Genomic DNA, 17,016 nt, shown 5'->3' on the forward strand with positions numbered 1-17,016 from the left:
CACTACTCGAGCCCCAACAGACAAGAGAGGCGCCTATAACAATAAACAAAGTCCTGGAGAGTTTCCTGTTTTGTTCCAGCGTATTGTCTTTGTTAGCAACTGTTGCTCGTGCACTGGAACTGAGTCGAGCTCGTATTGTTACGTAGCAGGCGCAAACTGCGGTCAAGGATAACGCCGCGATGCACGCTAATGCGGCTATCCAATGAGCGAGATTTAAGAACATAAATTTCACAATTAGCAAAGTCAGTGCCCCAAGAGTTGTTGCGGCAGCCCACACAAAGATGGCGCTGTAAATATAGCCTCTGAAACTTGCTAATCGATGTCGTAGCGGCCAAATCAGAGCATACGCACGCTCCAGTGAGATGAGTACGAGAAAGAAAAGTGATGCATATGGCAAACATAATGAAGGCACAGCTAAAATCCATTTCTTCAATATATCGTCACCATGAGTACTGTTAGTCTGGGTATAACCCGGGATGTAAATCCCTCCAGTTGTTATCATTTGACTGAGTCCAACAAGAAGATCTGCCACAGCCAGGTTAATGAGTAGAAATGAGGTCCTCTTCAATTTGTTTCGGTTTTTCCAAAACACAAAAACGGTAAAAGTATTGGCCAAGAAAATAACGAGGGATTCAAAAAGAATTATGCAGTAAATCACGACAACACTTTTATCGGTCATACTTGAACAAAAAAGTAATCGTAGAATTTGCAAGCTTTCAACCACAGCTCACCAATTGTGTGGCAGGCTTTCACCTAAGAAGGAATATACCCATTACGTAATGTATTTGTCAATAAAGGTTTGATTAAGAACTTCGGCAAATGGATTTCACTCCACGAAGAAGATAATTAAAGATATCATTAATTTTTTTTATATTAACAAGGCATCCAACATCTTTTAGTTAAGAATAGACTGAGTACATTTTCATTTTTTTATGTAAGTAACGTAAAGAAAAATTTCGCGCCTCTGATTGGCTGAGAACGAGTGCATTCTTATGTTACATGAGTGCAAGGTACAAAGAGTGCGCGCACGTTTTCAAAATTTCGTTTGTCTTGACTTTCTTGACTTTGAGATTATTTTTCATTAAATTATTAACAAATAAATTTGGCGTAATAAGCACTTGTAAAGTTTTCAGAGACTACATATTGCACTTTCCATATAGGCTTCTGCAATTTTTTTATCTCTGAAAATTTACTATTGTCTATTAACATCAAACTGCACTCGAAATCATACTATTACCTATAAAAATAACACTGCTGGTAATTTTAGCTTTTGGTGGAGGTAATCGCAGGGGCCGAATAAAATTAACGATTAATTTCACGCGTGTAACAAAAGTTGCAAGTTACTATTAGAGAGAAAACAACTACGCAAGATAATGCAACCATCCAACTGTCGATATTTAGGATTTTAAATTTCACAACTAGAGAAGTTAATGCCCTAAGAGTTGTTGCTGCAGCCCACACAATAAATAAAATAAATAGATAAAGCCGCAATGCACGCTAATGCGGCCATCCAATGAGCGCGATTTAGGAAATTAAATTTCACAATTAGTAAAGTCAGTGCCCCAAGAGTTGTTGCGGCAGCCCACACAAAGATGGCGCTGTAAATATAGCCTCTGAAGCTTGCTACTCGATGGCATAGCGGCCAAATCAGAGTATATGCACGTTTAATCGAAATGAGCACGAGGAAGAAAACTGATACATAAGGCGAACAGAGTTGGGGCACAACTAAAATCCATTGTTTCAATACATCATCTCTAAGAGTACTGTTGGTCTGGATATGATGTGGAATGTAAAACCCTTTAGTTGTTATCATTTGACTGAGTCCAACGAGAAGATCTGCAACAGCTTAGTTAATGAGAAGAAATGAGGTCCGCTTCATTTTGTTACGGTTTTTCCAAAACGCGAATGTGGTGAATGAAAAGCAGTTTTTATGATTCTTAAAGCAAAAATTCAGGATCGAGGCATATATATTGCAGTTGGAGAAAACTTTCAGGGGAAAAATAAACACAAACACATCATTCTACAAGCTCTGACCAATATTTACCCAGAGAAGAAAAAATTTGATTAAGATCTTCAACAAACAGACCTCACACTATAGCAAAGGTAATTAAAAACTTGATTTCCCAAAATTAATTATGAGCGAACGATTTTTCGTTTATAGAAAAGATGGTCTGCATTTCCATCCGTTAATTGCATACAACGTAACGGGTTGATAAATGAATTATTACATAGCAATGCTAACAATTTTTACTTCTAGGAAAACAAAATGTATTTACAAAATGTATGCCACAATTGGCACCTTATGTAAAATCAAATCGACCCTTTTAAACGAAGAATAAGCATATTTGAATGATTCTCGAAGGTCAGAGTTAGCAAGAGGACATTCTTTAGAATTTTTAAAAGATGATTAAAAATGCAACCTTCTTATATAAATAAGGTGCACGAGATTTTTATTAAAAGTATAGTTTGGGTGCCTGCATACAACGCAAAGTAAACATAAGGGGTAAATGGAAAAATATAATTTATTGACTTCTAAGGCGCAAATTCTATATATATATATATAACATTTCCACACCAAAAAGGCCTTCTAGAAAGAAATAATTCTAAAACATATTTCTACGATTGGCATATCGAGCAAAATCGTAATTACCTTTTCAAAAGATAAATGAGCAGTTTTTTGATTCTCGAAAGGCTTTGTAACTAAAGGAACATTTTTTTGAAGTTTTCACCAAGCTTATTGAGAAAGCCAACCTCGCGTTTATTTGTAACTCCATATAATGCACATCTATTTTAATTACTTAAAAGCAGCTGGTTTAAGTTGCACATAGAGGACAATTAGTAATGTACAGTGGTCTCTTACTTATTCATTATCATTATCTTCTCAGTACTAAATTTATAAATTTCAAAGTGAAACCTTTGATCTGAGTCATCTTTCTGCAGTGCAGTCAGATGATTCTCAAACAGGCAAGAAAGGAAATCTTAATCTAGTATTTTATTGTCAATTCCATTCCTGATTCACTACCGAGATGAAAAGGTCGAAGGAGCATCAGCTAGAATTATAGTTCGCTTTCTTTAAATCAATAAAAAGCTCTGTTTCCGCAATTTCTTCTCTGAGAACTAAACGCTCGTAGGCCTGTGTTGTTCAACTGACTCGATATTGTTTAGAAGTCACTTTTAGTCTCATTCGTTTCAAAACTTTTCGAAACATGGGAAATTTAAAACTATAAATTATAGGATTCACCAAAGAATTTCCCAAATGAAATATGTGAAAACTTTCAAGAAGAAGTCGACGATAACACCTGGAACACAGATGAAAAATAAAGTAGGCAACACTACTCGAGCCCCAACAGACAAGAGAGGCGCCTATAACAATAAACAAAGTCCTGGAGAGTTTCCTGTTTTGTTCCAGCGAATTGTCTGTGTTAGCAACTGTTGCTCGTGCATTGGAACTGAGTCGAGCTCGTATTGTTACGTAGCAGGCGCAAACTGTAGTCAAGGATAAAGCCGCGATGCACGCTAATGCGGCTATCCAATGAGCGAGATTTAGGAACTTAAATTTCACAATTAGCAAAGTCAGTGCCCCAAGAGTTGTTGCGGCAGCCCACACCATGATGGCGCTGTAAATATAGCCTCTGAAACTTGCTAATCGATGTCGTAGCGGCCAAATCAGAGCATATGCACGCTCCAGTGAGATGAGTACGAGAAAGAAAAGTGATGCATATGGCAAACATAATGAAGGCACAGCTAAAATCCATTTCTTCAATACATCGTCACCATGAGTACTGTTAGTCTGGGTATAACCCGGAATGTAAATCCCTCCAGTTGTTATCATTTGACTGAGTCCAACAAGAAGATCTGCCACAGCCAGGTTAATTAGTAGAAATGAGGTCCTCTTCAATTTGTTTCGGTTTTTCCAAAACACAAAAACGGTAAAAGTATTGGCCAAGAAAATAATGAGGGATTCAAACAGAATTGTGCAGTAAATCACGACAACACTTTTATCGGTCATACTTGAACAAAAAAGTAATCGTAGAATTTGCAAGCTTTCAACCACAGCTCACCACTTGTGTGGCAGGCTTTCACATAAGAAGGAATATACCCATAACGTAATGTATTTTGTCAATAAAGGTTTGATTAAGAACTTCGGCAAATGGATTACACTCTATGAAGAAGGTAATTAAAGATATCATTAATTTTTTTTATATTAACAAGGCACCCAACATCTTTTAGTAAAGAATAGACTGGGTACATTTTCATTTTTTATGTAAGTAACGTAAGGAAAAATTACGCGCCTTTGATTGGCTAAGAACGAGTGCATTCTTAGTTAACATGAGTGCCAGGTACAAAGAGTGCGCGCACGTTTTCAAAATTTCGTTGGTCTTGACTTTCTGAGATTATTTTTCATTAAATTATTAACAAGAAATAACATGAATTCTCTTGCAATTTGGCGTAATAAGCACTTGTAAAGTTTTCAGAGACTACAAATTGCACATTTTGTCTCCATTACATAAGAAATAACACAGTACTGTACACCAAATAAGTTAATTTAGGGAAGCCTACCGAGAACCAACCCGAGGCATATATAGCCTGGGGCATGCATATATACATATATTCGCAACTGATATACCATATACAATCCCGATGTACAGACAATTCCTTACACATTAAAAAAAAGGTATACATTACTAACATGCAAACTTAACCAAGTCTGGATTAACAGAGATGGGCAACCGCTTACAAGGACATAACTACGGTTAAACAGAGGCCAGAAAAAACCTGCCAGAAAAAACCCCTCTGGGGAAAATACATGACAGGAAGTCTGGGTAGGAACCATGGCCCAAACTCAGAGCAGTTGGCAGCCCATCCTACGAGGCTTCAGCTAAAGAAAATATGTTTTCAAACTAAAATAAATTTGTCATCAGCCAGAGGTGAACGGTTGGTTCTGAGGCCTAGATGGACGCCACGTGCTATACTTTCCCTTATATACCACTGCATCATTACCCATGATGCTCGGGCCTAAGGCCTAGGCCTTGTCGTATCTCGTGCCGACAAAATATTTATTTCTGCCTTATTCGCAGACTCATTCGTCAGAAATACCATTTTCCATATAGGCTCATGCAATTTTTTTATCTTTGAAAGTTTACTCTTGTCTATTAACACCAAACTAGACTCGAAATCATGCTATTACCTATAAAAATAACACTGCTGGTAATTTTAGCTTTTGGTGATGGTAATCGCAGGGGCCGAATAAATTAACGATTAATTCCACGTGTGTTACAAAAGTTGCAAGTTACTATTAGAGAGAAAACAACTACGCAAGATAATGCAACCATCCAACTGTCGATATTTAGGATTTTAAATTTCATAGCTAGAGAAGTTAATGCCCTAATAGTTGTTGCTGCAGCCCACACAAAGATGGCGCTGTAAGGAGTGTACTCTCTACGTGACGAAGTAAAAAAAAAGGAGAAACAAAGTAAATATAATTGTGCGAACTCCGGGTTCTAGCCCATGATTGTTTATCGAAGAAATGTTGATCAAGCCCTTCAGGAAACGGATCTCGCTATGAAAAAGATGATTAAAAACTTAAGTTTCTTATGTAAACGAGGTAGCCAAGATTTTTAATTAAAGTAAAGATTCGGTTCAATACATTCAATGCAAAGTAAACACAAGGGGTTAAAGAAAAACTTATAACATTGCAATGTTAATAGCTTCACCTTCTAGAAGGAAATAATTACAAAAACATACATCACAATTGGCACAGCAAGCCAAATCAAATTCACCTTTTTGAAAGATTAGTAAGTAGTTATGATTCTCTTAGAGCTATGAAAGTAAAGGAAATCTTGTATAAGTTTTCCCTCAAATACATCTAAGGAGTCAAACGTGCCTTTATTAGCAACTCAATATAATGTGCATTCATTTTAATAACTTCAAAGTCAGCTGGTTTTACAATACATGAATTACTCATAGGTACACGCACACAAAGGAAAATAATTGATGCGCAGTGTAAAATGTGTACACTTACTAACACATTATCATCTTCCTCTCAAAAATAAGTTCATAGATTTTAGCACCTGGAGTTAAGTCATCTTTCTGCCACCCTCAACGGGTGAGAAAGGCTTTTTGAATCTGATTCTTTGTGTACAGTTCCTTTTCTGATTCACTGCATCTGTGCGGCAACTATTTCTTCAGAATACTAGAAATCAACGAGGCAAAAAGGTCCAATGGGAATCAGCCAGAATTGTTTTTGGCATTTTCTAGACCAATAAATTGCCTTGTTTCCGCGATTTTGCCTCTGAGAACAGAAGCTCATAGGCCTGTATTGTTCAACTGACTCTATACTGACCCTTTTTTAGTCTCATTTTTTGTAAAGTGTTTCGAAAAATGGGAAATTTAAAACTATAAATGTTTGGCTGCACCAAAGAATTTCCCAAAAAAGAATGTAAAACCATAAACAACTGCGATCGGACATCTCTTGCAACTCGGAAGAAAAATATAGCAACTGACAGTACCTGGACCCCAACAGACAAGAGAGGCAGCTGTCACAATGAAAAACGCCCTGGAGAGTTTCTTGTTCTGTTCCACTGGAACTGAGTCTAACTCATATTGTTGCAGAGTACGCACAAAGAGCAATCAGGGAAAAAGCCGCTATGTAAGGCAATACAATCATCAAATGATCGAAGTCTAAGATTTTACACTGTGTAACATGCAAAGACAATGTCTAAAGAGCTGTTGCAGTCGCCTACACTAAGATAGCGCTGCAAATATAACCTCTGGTGTTTGTTATTCGATGGTGTAGTAGCCAAATCAGAACATATACACGTTCCTGCTAGATGAGCTAGGTAACATACTGATGCAAACGGTGACAATAAATAAGGTACGGCTAATATCAACAGATTTGATTCAAAGCTATGTCATATACTGTTCGTTTGGATTTAACGTAGAATGTTATACCCTTCCTTTTGATATCATTTGACTGATTCCGAAAAGAAGATTTGCAACAGCCAGGTTAATGATAAGAAATGACGTTCGAATCTGATTCTTTAATTTCTATTTATCTTCTGATTCACCGCCAAGATGAAAAGGTTGAATAAGGATCAGTTAAAATGACATTTCGCTTACTTTATACTCATAAATAGCTCTGTATCTGCGATTTCTTCTTTCAGAACTAGAAGCTCACGGGCCTGTGTTGTTCAACTGACTCGATATTGTCTAGAAGTCATTTTTAGACTCATCCGTTTCAAAGCTTTTCGAAACATGGGAAATTTAAAACTATAAATTATAGGATTCACCAAAGAATTGCCCAAATGAAATATATAAAAACTGTAATAAACGGATCGAGTATAACACCTGAAACAATAATGAAAAACAAAAGAGGCAACACTACTCGAGCCCCAACAGACAAGAGAGGCGCCTATCACAATAAACAAAGTCCTGGAAAGTTTCCTGTTCTGTTCTAGTGAGTTGTCCCTGTTTGCAACTGTCACTAGTCCATTGGAACTGAGTCTAGCTCTTACTGCCACGTAGCAAGCACAAATTACAATCAGAGAGAAAGCAGCTATGCAAGATAATACAACCATCCAATGGCCGATATCCAGGATTTCAGATTTTACAACTAGCAAAGTCACTGTACCAAAAGTTGTTGCGGCAGCCCACACAAAGATGGCGCTGTAAATATAGCCTCTGAAGCTTGCTACTCGATGGCGTAGCGGCCAAATCAGAGCATATGTACGTTCCATCGAAATGAGCACAAGGAAGAAAACCGATGTATAAGGCGAACAGAGTTGGGGCACAGCTAAAATCCATTGCTTCGATACATCATTACTAAGAGTACTGTTATTCAGGATATAATGTGGAATGTAAAACCCTCCAGTTGTTATCATTTGACCGAGTCCAACAAGAAGATCTGCCACAGCCAGATTTATGAGAAGAAATGAGGTACGCTTCAATTTGTTTCGGTTTTTCCAAAACACAAATACGGTGAAAGTATTACCCAAGAAAATAACGAGGGATTCAATGAAAATAATGCCGTGAATTACGACAACACTTGTATCTGGCATTATTGAATTACAAAGTAATCGAGGAATTTGCCAACATTTGATAGCAGCTCATCGCATGTGTGGCAGGCTAAGTACGGAGTATACTCTCTATGTGATGTAGTAAAAAGAAAAGAAGAAAAAAAGCAAATATAATTGAACGAACTCTAGGTTCTAGACAATGGCATTGTTTATCGAGGAAATGTTGACTGAGACTTTCAGGAAACGGATCCCACTCTATGAAAAAAATGATTAAAAACTTAAGTTTCTTATGTAAATGAGGTAACCAAGATTTTTTGTAAAAGAAAAGATTCATTGTAATACATACAACGCAAAGTAAACACAAGAGGTTGAAAAAAACTTATAATATTGCAATGTTAATAGCTTGACCTTCTAGAAAGAAATAATTACAAAATCATACATTACAATTGGCACCGCAAGCAAAATCAAATTCCCTTTTTTAAAAGATTAATAAGCTGTTTCTTTATGATTCTCCAAAGGCTATGTAAGTAAAGAGACTTTTTGTAGAATTTTTCCATAAAACACACTGAAGGAGTCAAACGTGCCCTCATTAGAAACTCAGTGTCATGTACATTCATTTTAATAACTTCAAAGACAGTTGGTTTTACAACATTTGAATTACACGTAGGTACATGCAAATGAAGGGAAATAAGTTATATGTGCAGTGTACACTGTGTACACTTACTATCATATTATCATCTTCTCAAATATAAGTTCATAGAATTTAGCACCTAGATTTAAGTCATCTTTTTGCCAACCAGCTAAGCGATTCTCAAGGGGCGAGAAAGTCTATTTGAGTCTGATTCTTTATGTACAGTTCCTTTTCTGATTCACAGCATCTGTACGGCAACTATTTCTTCAGTATAATAGATATCAACGAAGTTTAAAGTTCCAATAGAAATCAGCTGGAATTGTTCTTGGCTTTCTTTAGACTTGAGAACTAGAAGCTCATAGGCCTGTGATGTTCAACTGACTCTATACTGAGTCTTTTTTAGTCTCATTTTTCGTAAAGTTTTTCGAAACATGGGAAATTTAAAACTATAAATGATGGGATTCACCAAAGAATTGCCCAAATAAAAAATGTAAAAACTGTGAACAGCTGCCATTGGACATCTCTTGGAACTCAGATGAAAAATAAAGTAACCGACACTACTTGGAGCCCAACAGACAAGAGAGGCAGCTGTCACAGTGAAAAACGCCCTGGAGAGTTTCTTGTTCTGTTCTAGTGAATTTCCCTTGCCCGCAACTGCAGCAAATCCAATGAAACTGAGTTTAGCTCGTATTGTCAAATAGCACGCACAAATTGTAATCAGGAATAAAGCCGCTATACAAGATAATGCGATCATCCAATGATCAAAATTCAGAATTTTACGGTACGTGACAAGCAAAGACAATGTCTGAAGAGCTATGGCAGAAGCCCACACAAAGATAGCGCTGTAAATATAGCCTTTGATACTTGCTACTCGATGTCGTAGCGGCCAAATCAGAGCATATGCACGTTCCAGTGAGATGAGCACAAGGAAAAATATTGATGCATGCGGTGACAATACTTGAGGCACAGCCCAAATCCATTCTTCTGATTCAATGCCAGCTCGGGTGCTGTTTGTTTGGATTTGAAGTATAGTGTTGTACGCTCCTGTTGATATCAACTGGATGAGTCCGACAAGAAGATCTGCCACAGCTAAGTTTATGAGAAGAAATGTGGTTCTCTTTAGTTTGTTACGGTTTTTCCAAAACACGAATATGGTGAAAGCGTTGCAAATGAAAATTAGTAAGGACTCAACACAAATTATGCACAGAATCACGATAGCATGGGTATGAAACATGCTCGAACAATGAAATGCCCTTCAAATTGACTGAGTTTTTACGCGGAAAGTGAGCGAGATTCGTAATTAATATCTGGGAACGTACAATTTGACCACCCGCAAATGTTTGCGCTTTCTAAGTTTTAATCAAGAACTTTTAAAAAGGATCGGAAATAAAGAATAAAAAACCTGAATAATAATATGATTCAAGTAAACAAAGGCACACTGTTATATTAACGGATGATTGACAATTCTGGCGTTTTTTTATTCACATATTAAAATTGGAGAAAAATTCCATTTTTATCATACAAACCAAAACCGCTAGATTAACTTTTGTTGAGATGAAAACGTCAGAGTGTTATCTTGATCTTTTCCGTTGAGTAGAAAGTTTGTGATTCGGAGTTAGCAATCATTCGGATAATCTTCCAAACATTGTTCACCGTTCCTGCATAAAGGCGAAGCTAACACAGTTTTTCTTATGATACCATTAATAACTCAGAGCACAGCTAGTTGATCGCACAAAACATACAAATGAATAATAACTATGTGGACTGGAAGCATAGGACATCTCCATACTACCTGCATAGAGTTGTTGTGTACTGCTTTTATTTACGAGCTGTTTGAGTCGAGGTCGTAGGAAAGGGAGGCCTGGTGACGAAGTTGACTTGGCCGGCGCGTTTTGCGGCTCTACCTGACAGATAATGATATCACAAACTTCAATGATTATTTTTCCTTAATTCCAAAAGGCTACAAAGCGATAAATAATGACCTAGCCTTCAAGCAAAGATTTGTATGTTACGCAACGAATTTTACGCAATCATTATTGCCTTGGGGGATATCAACAGGACTACTCTAAACGATGCCAACTCAATGGGGAGTGCCTATCATAACAACACTTCAGTCTTCAGTGTTTTGGTACAGATTATTTATTCAGCAATTATTCACTACTTTCACCAACACTGAGGTAAATAATTGTTTTAGAATATACCTTACAGAAACCAAAGAATAAGTTTATTTCTGTCAATATAATGAAAAATAGTGGAAAGTTAAACACTTGATACGCAATTTTGTCTCTTCGGTTACTCGGCGGTAATCACGAAACGCTCCATTAACTTTTTTATATACTTATGAAGCTTATATTAAGGAAGTCAAGGAGTGAATTTCCTGCATCGCCATTGACACGCACTTAGGATAGGCCTTTATTGTTAATTGGATTTAAACTCATTTGATCTTACCGCTAGCACTTTCTAAATAAAACATTTGCTCTTACAGCTAACCGCTTCAAAAAAGGCGTTGAGACGGGAAGTTACATAATTTGTTAGCGGCAAAGATCGGTGAGGAAAGCAAAGTGAAATTCCATGCTGAACACCAAATTTTGTCATCTTCTTCATTTTTTTCCAACATGTGCATGTTTCGGAAAAATTGTGACAGAGTAAACCGTGAATCCATTTTGTTCTTTTAAAGGTGACTGTGGAACAGAAATTTTTTTAGTGACAGGTATAACAGAAGGAAGCAACGAAAGAAAAGGCGTCATGTCCGACACGGCTTCTGTGGTAATTCTTGCTTTTATAACTGTTGAATCTTTGATCATTATCTTCGCGAACATTTTTACCATCTACGTGTTTTGGAAACACTGCACAAGATTAAGGAGAAACTGTTTACTACCCTTAAACTTGGCTTTTGCAGATCTTTTGGTTGGATCCCTAGAAACAATAGCTCTTGGCACCTCCGGAATTCCAAGTCAACTTGGAAAAGAAAAGCTGATCAAAAGCGAAACATACATAAACATTTTGCGTTACTTTCAATTATCATCTTATTTTGCGTCGATATTTTTTCTCGTGGTAATTTCTTTGGAGCGTGCCTACGCCATAATTTGCCCTCTCCGCCATCGTGTATTAAGCTTGAAAAGTTACATCTGGACTGCAGTTGTTTTGTGGATGGCTGTGATAATCATTGTTGTTACATTGTGTTTGTTATCTGTATACGACCTCTCAGAAGGCGCAGCTTGGATAGCTATTTACGCCTCCATCACGTTCCTGTCCTTTGGTACAATCTGTGCATCATGTTATGTAATCAGGAGAGGACTTAGTCGAAGAGCTCCCGTTCTAAATACCGTTCACAATAGAAAAAATGGAACTGAACAGAACAAAAAACTTTCCAAGACTCTATTTATTGTGATAGCTGCCTCTCTTGTGTGTTGGTTTCCATGCGTTGTGGCCTACAGCATTTTTTTTCCGCGTTTCCCTCATTCTTTCCCGAAACCTATACTTTCCTTAACCAAATTGTTACGTTTGGCGAACTCCTGGGTCAATCCAATTATTTATTGTCTGAAACTGTCTATGTTTAGGCAAGTGTTAGCACGCATGAATCCTTGTAAAAATTGCCAACGTTACAGAGTTAGACAAAGCTAAATGTAAAAGATACTCGACTACAAAAAGGCTCGTCGCTTGACTCTGATCTGAATGACTTTTACGTTCTCGAAATGTCAGTCAGTGCTTCTGACAACGTTCCTTTTCAAACTAATTTCAACCGAACGATCAGGTTACATGATCTACAGTTAAAAGTTGAGATATTCTTATGCAAATCTTGGTCTCGCTCTTTAATTGGAAAAGTGTTGCGTAATCACTGAGAAAGTACATGAGAGAACATTGGAGGACGCTATATACACATTCTACTGTACAAACTAATCTATATACTAGTATGCATCGGTCTCAGGTTGTTGTAGTTTATTGCATTTGTTTTCCGTGTTTCAACTCATTAAGTCGCAATTCTTAAGTGTCAGATAGCGGAGATTGTCTTTTCCCCCCCCCCCCCCCCAATTGCTAGGTGTCCAATTTGAAACTTGTTGTACAGAAAAGTCCTTTGGAGAACATCCAGTTGACATTAATGTTGTTAAAATTTGGTGATGGTATCTATTGGACTCAGTTACGAATAAACTACAAGAATGTTCTCTTATTTGGCTTGAGGAATCGATATCATTAAAATTGTAATCTGTAATTCATGACCACTCTTTTAATTTGTCGTAATTTCCATGACAGAGTACAAATAATACTAAAATTGTTATGTAGACTAGAATGATAGTCCCTCATTCATGCTCTGTTAGCGACGACTGATTCCTCTCCGTTCCCCTGAAAACCATGTGGTCCTCCTTAAAATCACCCCTAAATCACTTATTAGGGTCACGAGAATAAAGGAAATGATCACCAATCAAAGAAGCCCTTGCATTGATTGTTAAACAAATTCTCCTTGTCAGCACCTGAGGCAATGTATGAAAAACAGTTGGAAGAATATGCATACTGATGCTAATTTGTAAGGCGTGAACTATAACTTTCGCAGGTTTCTGGGAAAGATCAGCTATTTAGTCATTAACACACAAGATTACATTAACCTTTAGATTTCTCGACGTTGGCTTTTAGGTACAAACCCTTGAAAAGTTTTTTTATTTTTCATGTGTGACTGCAAAAATGAACGAAGCTGCAAGATAATTAACTCAAGACTTTTTACAAAGAATTATCCGTGATAATGTTTCTCTAAACGTGAAAATTCTGAAACTCTAAGTAATTAAATTGATCAATGAATTTGCCAAACGAAGATTAGTTGACAAGTAAATTAGATAGGAAAGGAGGCATTTTGAACTCTGAAAATTATCGCAATAAATTACGATACACGGAAACCATGTGACAAGGGACGTAGCTACCACAATATAAAAAGTTCTTGAGACTTTTGCATTGGGCCCTGATATGTTTTGTTTGTCGTGAGCCATATCTAAGGAAGGATCTCCTTGGCTGAGTCTTTTTCAGAATGTCAAACACGACGCACACATGACTATCAGACATAAATGAATGACAACAAGGTATGTGACCGTCCAATGGAATAATTCTACGAGGTTGTACACAGCAAGCAGGCACATCACGCATGAGTGAGATCTCAGAGCAACCCACGCCAAAATCGAACTGTAAATAAAACTGCTCATTGTTGATATTCGATGGCGAGGAGGCCTCAGTAAAGCATATAAACGCTCCAGAGAAACAAGCATTGAGAAAACTATCAGTGGAGCCAAAGAAAAAGTTGTTTGAAATGCGGCTAAAAGGTTTGGTGATTTGGACGCTAAGTAAAGGAAATCCAATGATCGCCAATAACCAGTATTTCCATTATTCGAACAAGTCGATCTGCGACTGCTAAGTTAACGAGAAATAGGAAGATTGCGTTAGCGTTGCGCGGTTCTTCTAAAAGCGTATATGGTGGAAATGTTTGCGATGACAATAGCCTCGGTTCCAATGGTGTTCAATTAGAAAAATGCGGTGTTAGAAGCCTCCATTTCTGAAGCCTTTATTTAGCTACGTTATCTTTGCCCCATAGCATAGAAACTGCCATTTGTTTGAAATAAAAAGTGGGCTGTGACTGCAGGTGTTTTACGAAGAGTAGGATCAAATTAAACTGTCTTCATACAAATATTACTCTGTAAAAGTCCAATGATGTACTAAGATTCTGGTTTTAATTAAGACTCTACAAAAGGTGTTTGACCAACTGGGGATGACATCACTTTAAGCTGTACTGATCTACGATTAAAAGTATTTTAGCCGCATTATTTAATATTTTTCTTTAGAAAACAAAACAAACATTGACGAGTTTTCTAAAATTGAAATTGTAGAGACAATTTTGAATCGGATCTACGTTGTCCTAATGACTTTTCCTACAAACTGATTTTTTTCAATTTGGTTACCTCTGGAGAGGGGGAAGGTAACACGGAGCATCTTCTCTACGTTAATTGGTTCTTTAAAAATATATGCCAGTTTAAAAAAAGAATATTACTATTATTTACACTCGGTCATGGAAATCATGGGCTTAGAATTTAATAACATCAATTCCAACTGGATGTTCTTCTAATGACTTATCTGTAGAATAGGTTCGGACACCCTAAGGGAAAAAATACAACCTTTTGTATGGTTTGATTCGATCAACTGAAACTTAATTACTACGACTTAGTCCGTTGGATCACGGAAAATAAATGCAATAAACCACAACAGGCTGAGTCCAATAAATACCTCAGGTAGCCATTACTATACGTTCCTCGTAAGCGCTACCTCAGTGATTCTTACACTTTCCTTTTGAGAAAAATCAAGATTTCCGACCACCAAATCAACTCTATAAATATAGATCATACAGTTAGATTGTTTGGATAAGATTAGCATTGAAAAGGACTGTCATCGGAAGCAGTGACTGACATTTCGACAACCTAAAATTCAGATTCAAGTTAGGAGCTTTTTCATGGTCGAATATTTTACACACTTAGCTTTGCCTAACTCTGTAACGTTGGGACTGTTTACAAGGATTCATGCTAGTTAACGCTCTTTTAAACATGGTAAATTTCAAACAATAAATGACTGGATTGATCCAAGAATTTGCCAAACGAAAACATGAGGAGAAGGAAAACAAAGTCTTTGGGAGACAACTTCGCCCACACTGAAAACGAATGCTATAAGCCACAACACTTGGAAACCAACACACAAGAGAAGCAGCTATCACAATATACAAAGTCTTGGAAAGTTTACTGTTTTGTTCAGTTCCATTTTTTATGTCGTGAACGGTATTTAGAACAAGAAATCTTCGGCTGAGTCCTCTTCTGATCACGTAACAGGATGCACAAATTACAGCGAAGGAAAGGAGCGTGAAGGAGGCGTAGAAAGATGTCCAAGTTGAGTTTTTTAAGAGGTCGTACTCAGAAAGCAGACACCATGTAACAACAATGATTATCACAGCCATCCAGACTACGAATGCACTCCAGTGGTACCATCTCGAGCTTAATACCTGATGGCGGAGAGGGTAAATCAAAGCATATGCCCGCTCCAATGAAATCATCACGAGGAAAGCTATCGATGCACAGAAATATGATAATCGAGACAAACGTAAAATGGTTTCGAACGGTGTGTCTTTGATCGGAGAATCCTTTCCAACATTACTCGGAATATCAGAGGTGCCTAGAGCTATTGCCTCTATCAATCCAACTAGTAGATCTGCAATAGCCAAGTTTTTGAGAAGAAAAGAGTTTCTCCTTAATCTGGTGCGATGTTTCCAAAACACGTAGATGGTAAAAATGTTTGCAAAGACAATGATCAAAGATTCAACAATTGTAAAAGCTAGAAATACCACAGAAGCCGTGTCAGACATCACGCCTTTTCTTTCGTTGCTTCTTCTGTTTTATCTCTGCATGAACAACAGAACAAATAGGTTCATGGTTCACTCTGTTATAGTTTTTCCACAACATGTTCATTTTGAAAAAAAAGTTGCCAATGGTAATAGTTAACACTTCGATAATGACAAACGCACCTACTTTCCTTACCGTTCTCGTTGGTAGTAATTTGTATAACTTCTTTGAAGTGGGTGGTTGTGAGTAAAGATAGTTTATTTAGGAGGTGCTGGCGGTAACATCCAATTAATTTCAATCCAATTGGTAAAAGGTAATAAGTACATACCACACAGCAGGTCAATAGTGTTTTTCGCGCGCGCTGATTGGAAATCCCTCCAAGTTGCGGAAATGATTGGCAAGTACTATTCTTCTCCGAGCAGCTGAAGAGACAAAATAGCGCCTTTCATTTCCGACCGTTTGTTAGTATATTGTCATTGTACCAAGGTTCTCTGTAACGGAAAACTTAAGTCGAAATTAATATGTCATTGTGTAACATTTCAACGTCTAACTGAAGTTTCCTCCAAACTGAAAATAAAACACCTTTCTTATCTAAAATGACTTCTTTTAAAATACTCCATCGAATCTCATGTGCCTTGGTATATTTGTGCTTGTGTTCTATTCACTCTTATTTTCAGTCAATTTCTAAAAGTGCTCCTGTTTCAAGGCGCTAAGTTAACTTTTAAATGCTAAGAATCCTTACAGAATTTCGTTCGTTTCAATGCTGATCTATACACAGGGATTTCTCAACTGTAAGTATATATTTTTTATCCAAACTAAATATACGAAAACGACTGTTAATTATGCAACCATAGTAAAAGTATAGTTCCTTATTAATTATTGAAGATTGTTGAAATTAAACACCAACCATGATAACTCGAACCTCTGCAATTCGAACCATTTGCCGTTTCCCTCAAGAGTTTGAGTTACGGGTTCTACTGTATGGCAATGAACGAGTAAGGCTCCGTAGAGG

The 17,016-nt window shown here is 37.1% G+C and overlaps 2 protein-coding genes across 2 annotated transcripts; both read right to left on the reverse strand.

Annotated features, from left to right (window-relative positions):
- Nucleotides 1-8,616: 8,616 nt before the first annotated feature.
- Nucleotides 8,617-9,880, reverse strand: LOC136283675 (lysophosphatidic acid receptor 3-like). The gene has a single exon (XM_066172875.1). The coding sequence runs from the start codon at nt 9,878-9,880 to the stop codon at nt 9,020-9,022; it is 861 nt and encodes a 286-aa protein (XP_066028972.1). The 3' UTR covers nt 8,617-9,019.
- A 4,618-nt stretch (nt 9,881-14,498) lies between these two features.
- LOC136284006 (cannabinoid receptor 1-like) lies at nt 14,499-16,276 on the reverse strand. The gene is made up of 2 exons (XM_066173708.1): nt 16,200-16,276; nt 14,499-16,063 (listed from the first exon to the last, which is right to left on the reverse strand). Exon 2 carries the CDS (start codon nt 16,025-16,027, stop codon nt 15,149-15,151), a length of 879 nt encoding a protein of 292 aa, XP_066029805.1. The 5' UTR covers nt 16,028-16,063; nt 16,200-16,276; the 3' UTR covers nt 14,499-15,148.
- Nucleotides 16,277-17,016: the final 740 nt, after the last annotated feature.

The sequence above is a fragment of the Pocillopora verrucosa genome, chromosome 10 (genome assembly GCF_036669915.1).
Source record: "Pocillopora verrucosa isolate sample1 chromosome 10, ASM3666991v2, whole genome shotgun sequence".
In the NCBI taxonomy this organism is placed as follows: Eukaryota; Metazoa; Cnidaria; class Anthozoa; order Scleractinia; family Pocilloporidae; genus Pocillopora; species Pocillopora verrucosa.

What these genes read in the sequence shown, in the direction of transcription:
- LOC136284006 (XM_066173708.1), bottom strand. Translation starts at nt 16,027, where the DNA reads ATGTCTGACACGGCTTCTGTGGTATTTCTAGCTTTTACAATTGTTGAA.
- LOC136283675 (XM_066172875.1), bottom strand. Translation starts at nt 9,880, where the DNA reads ATGTTTCATACCCATGCTATCGTGATTCTGTGCATAATTTGTGTTGAG.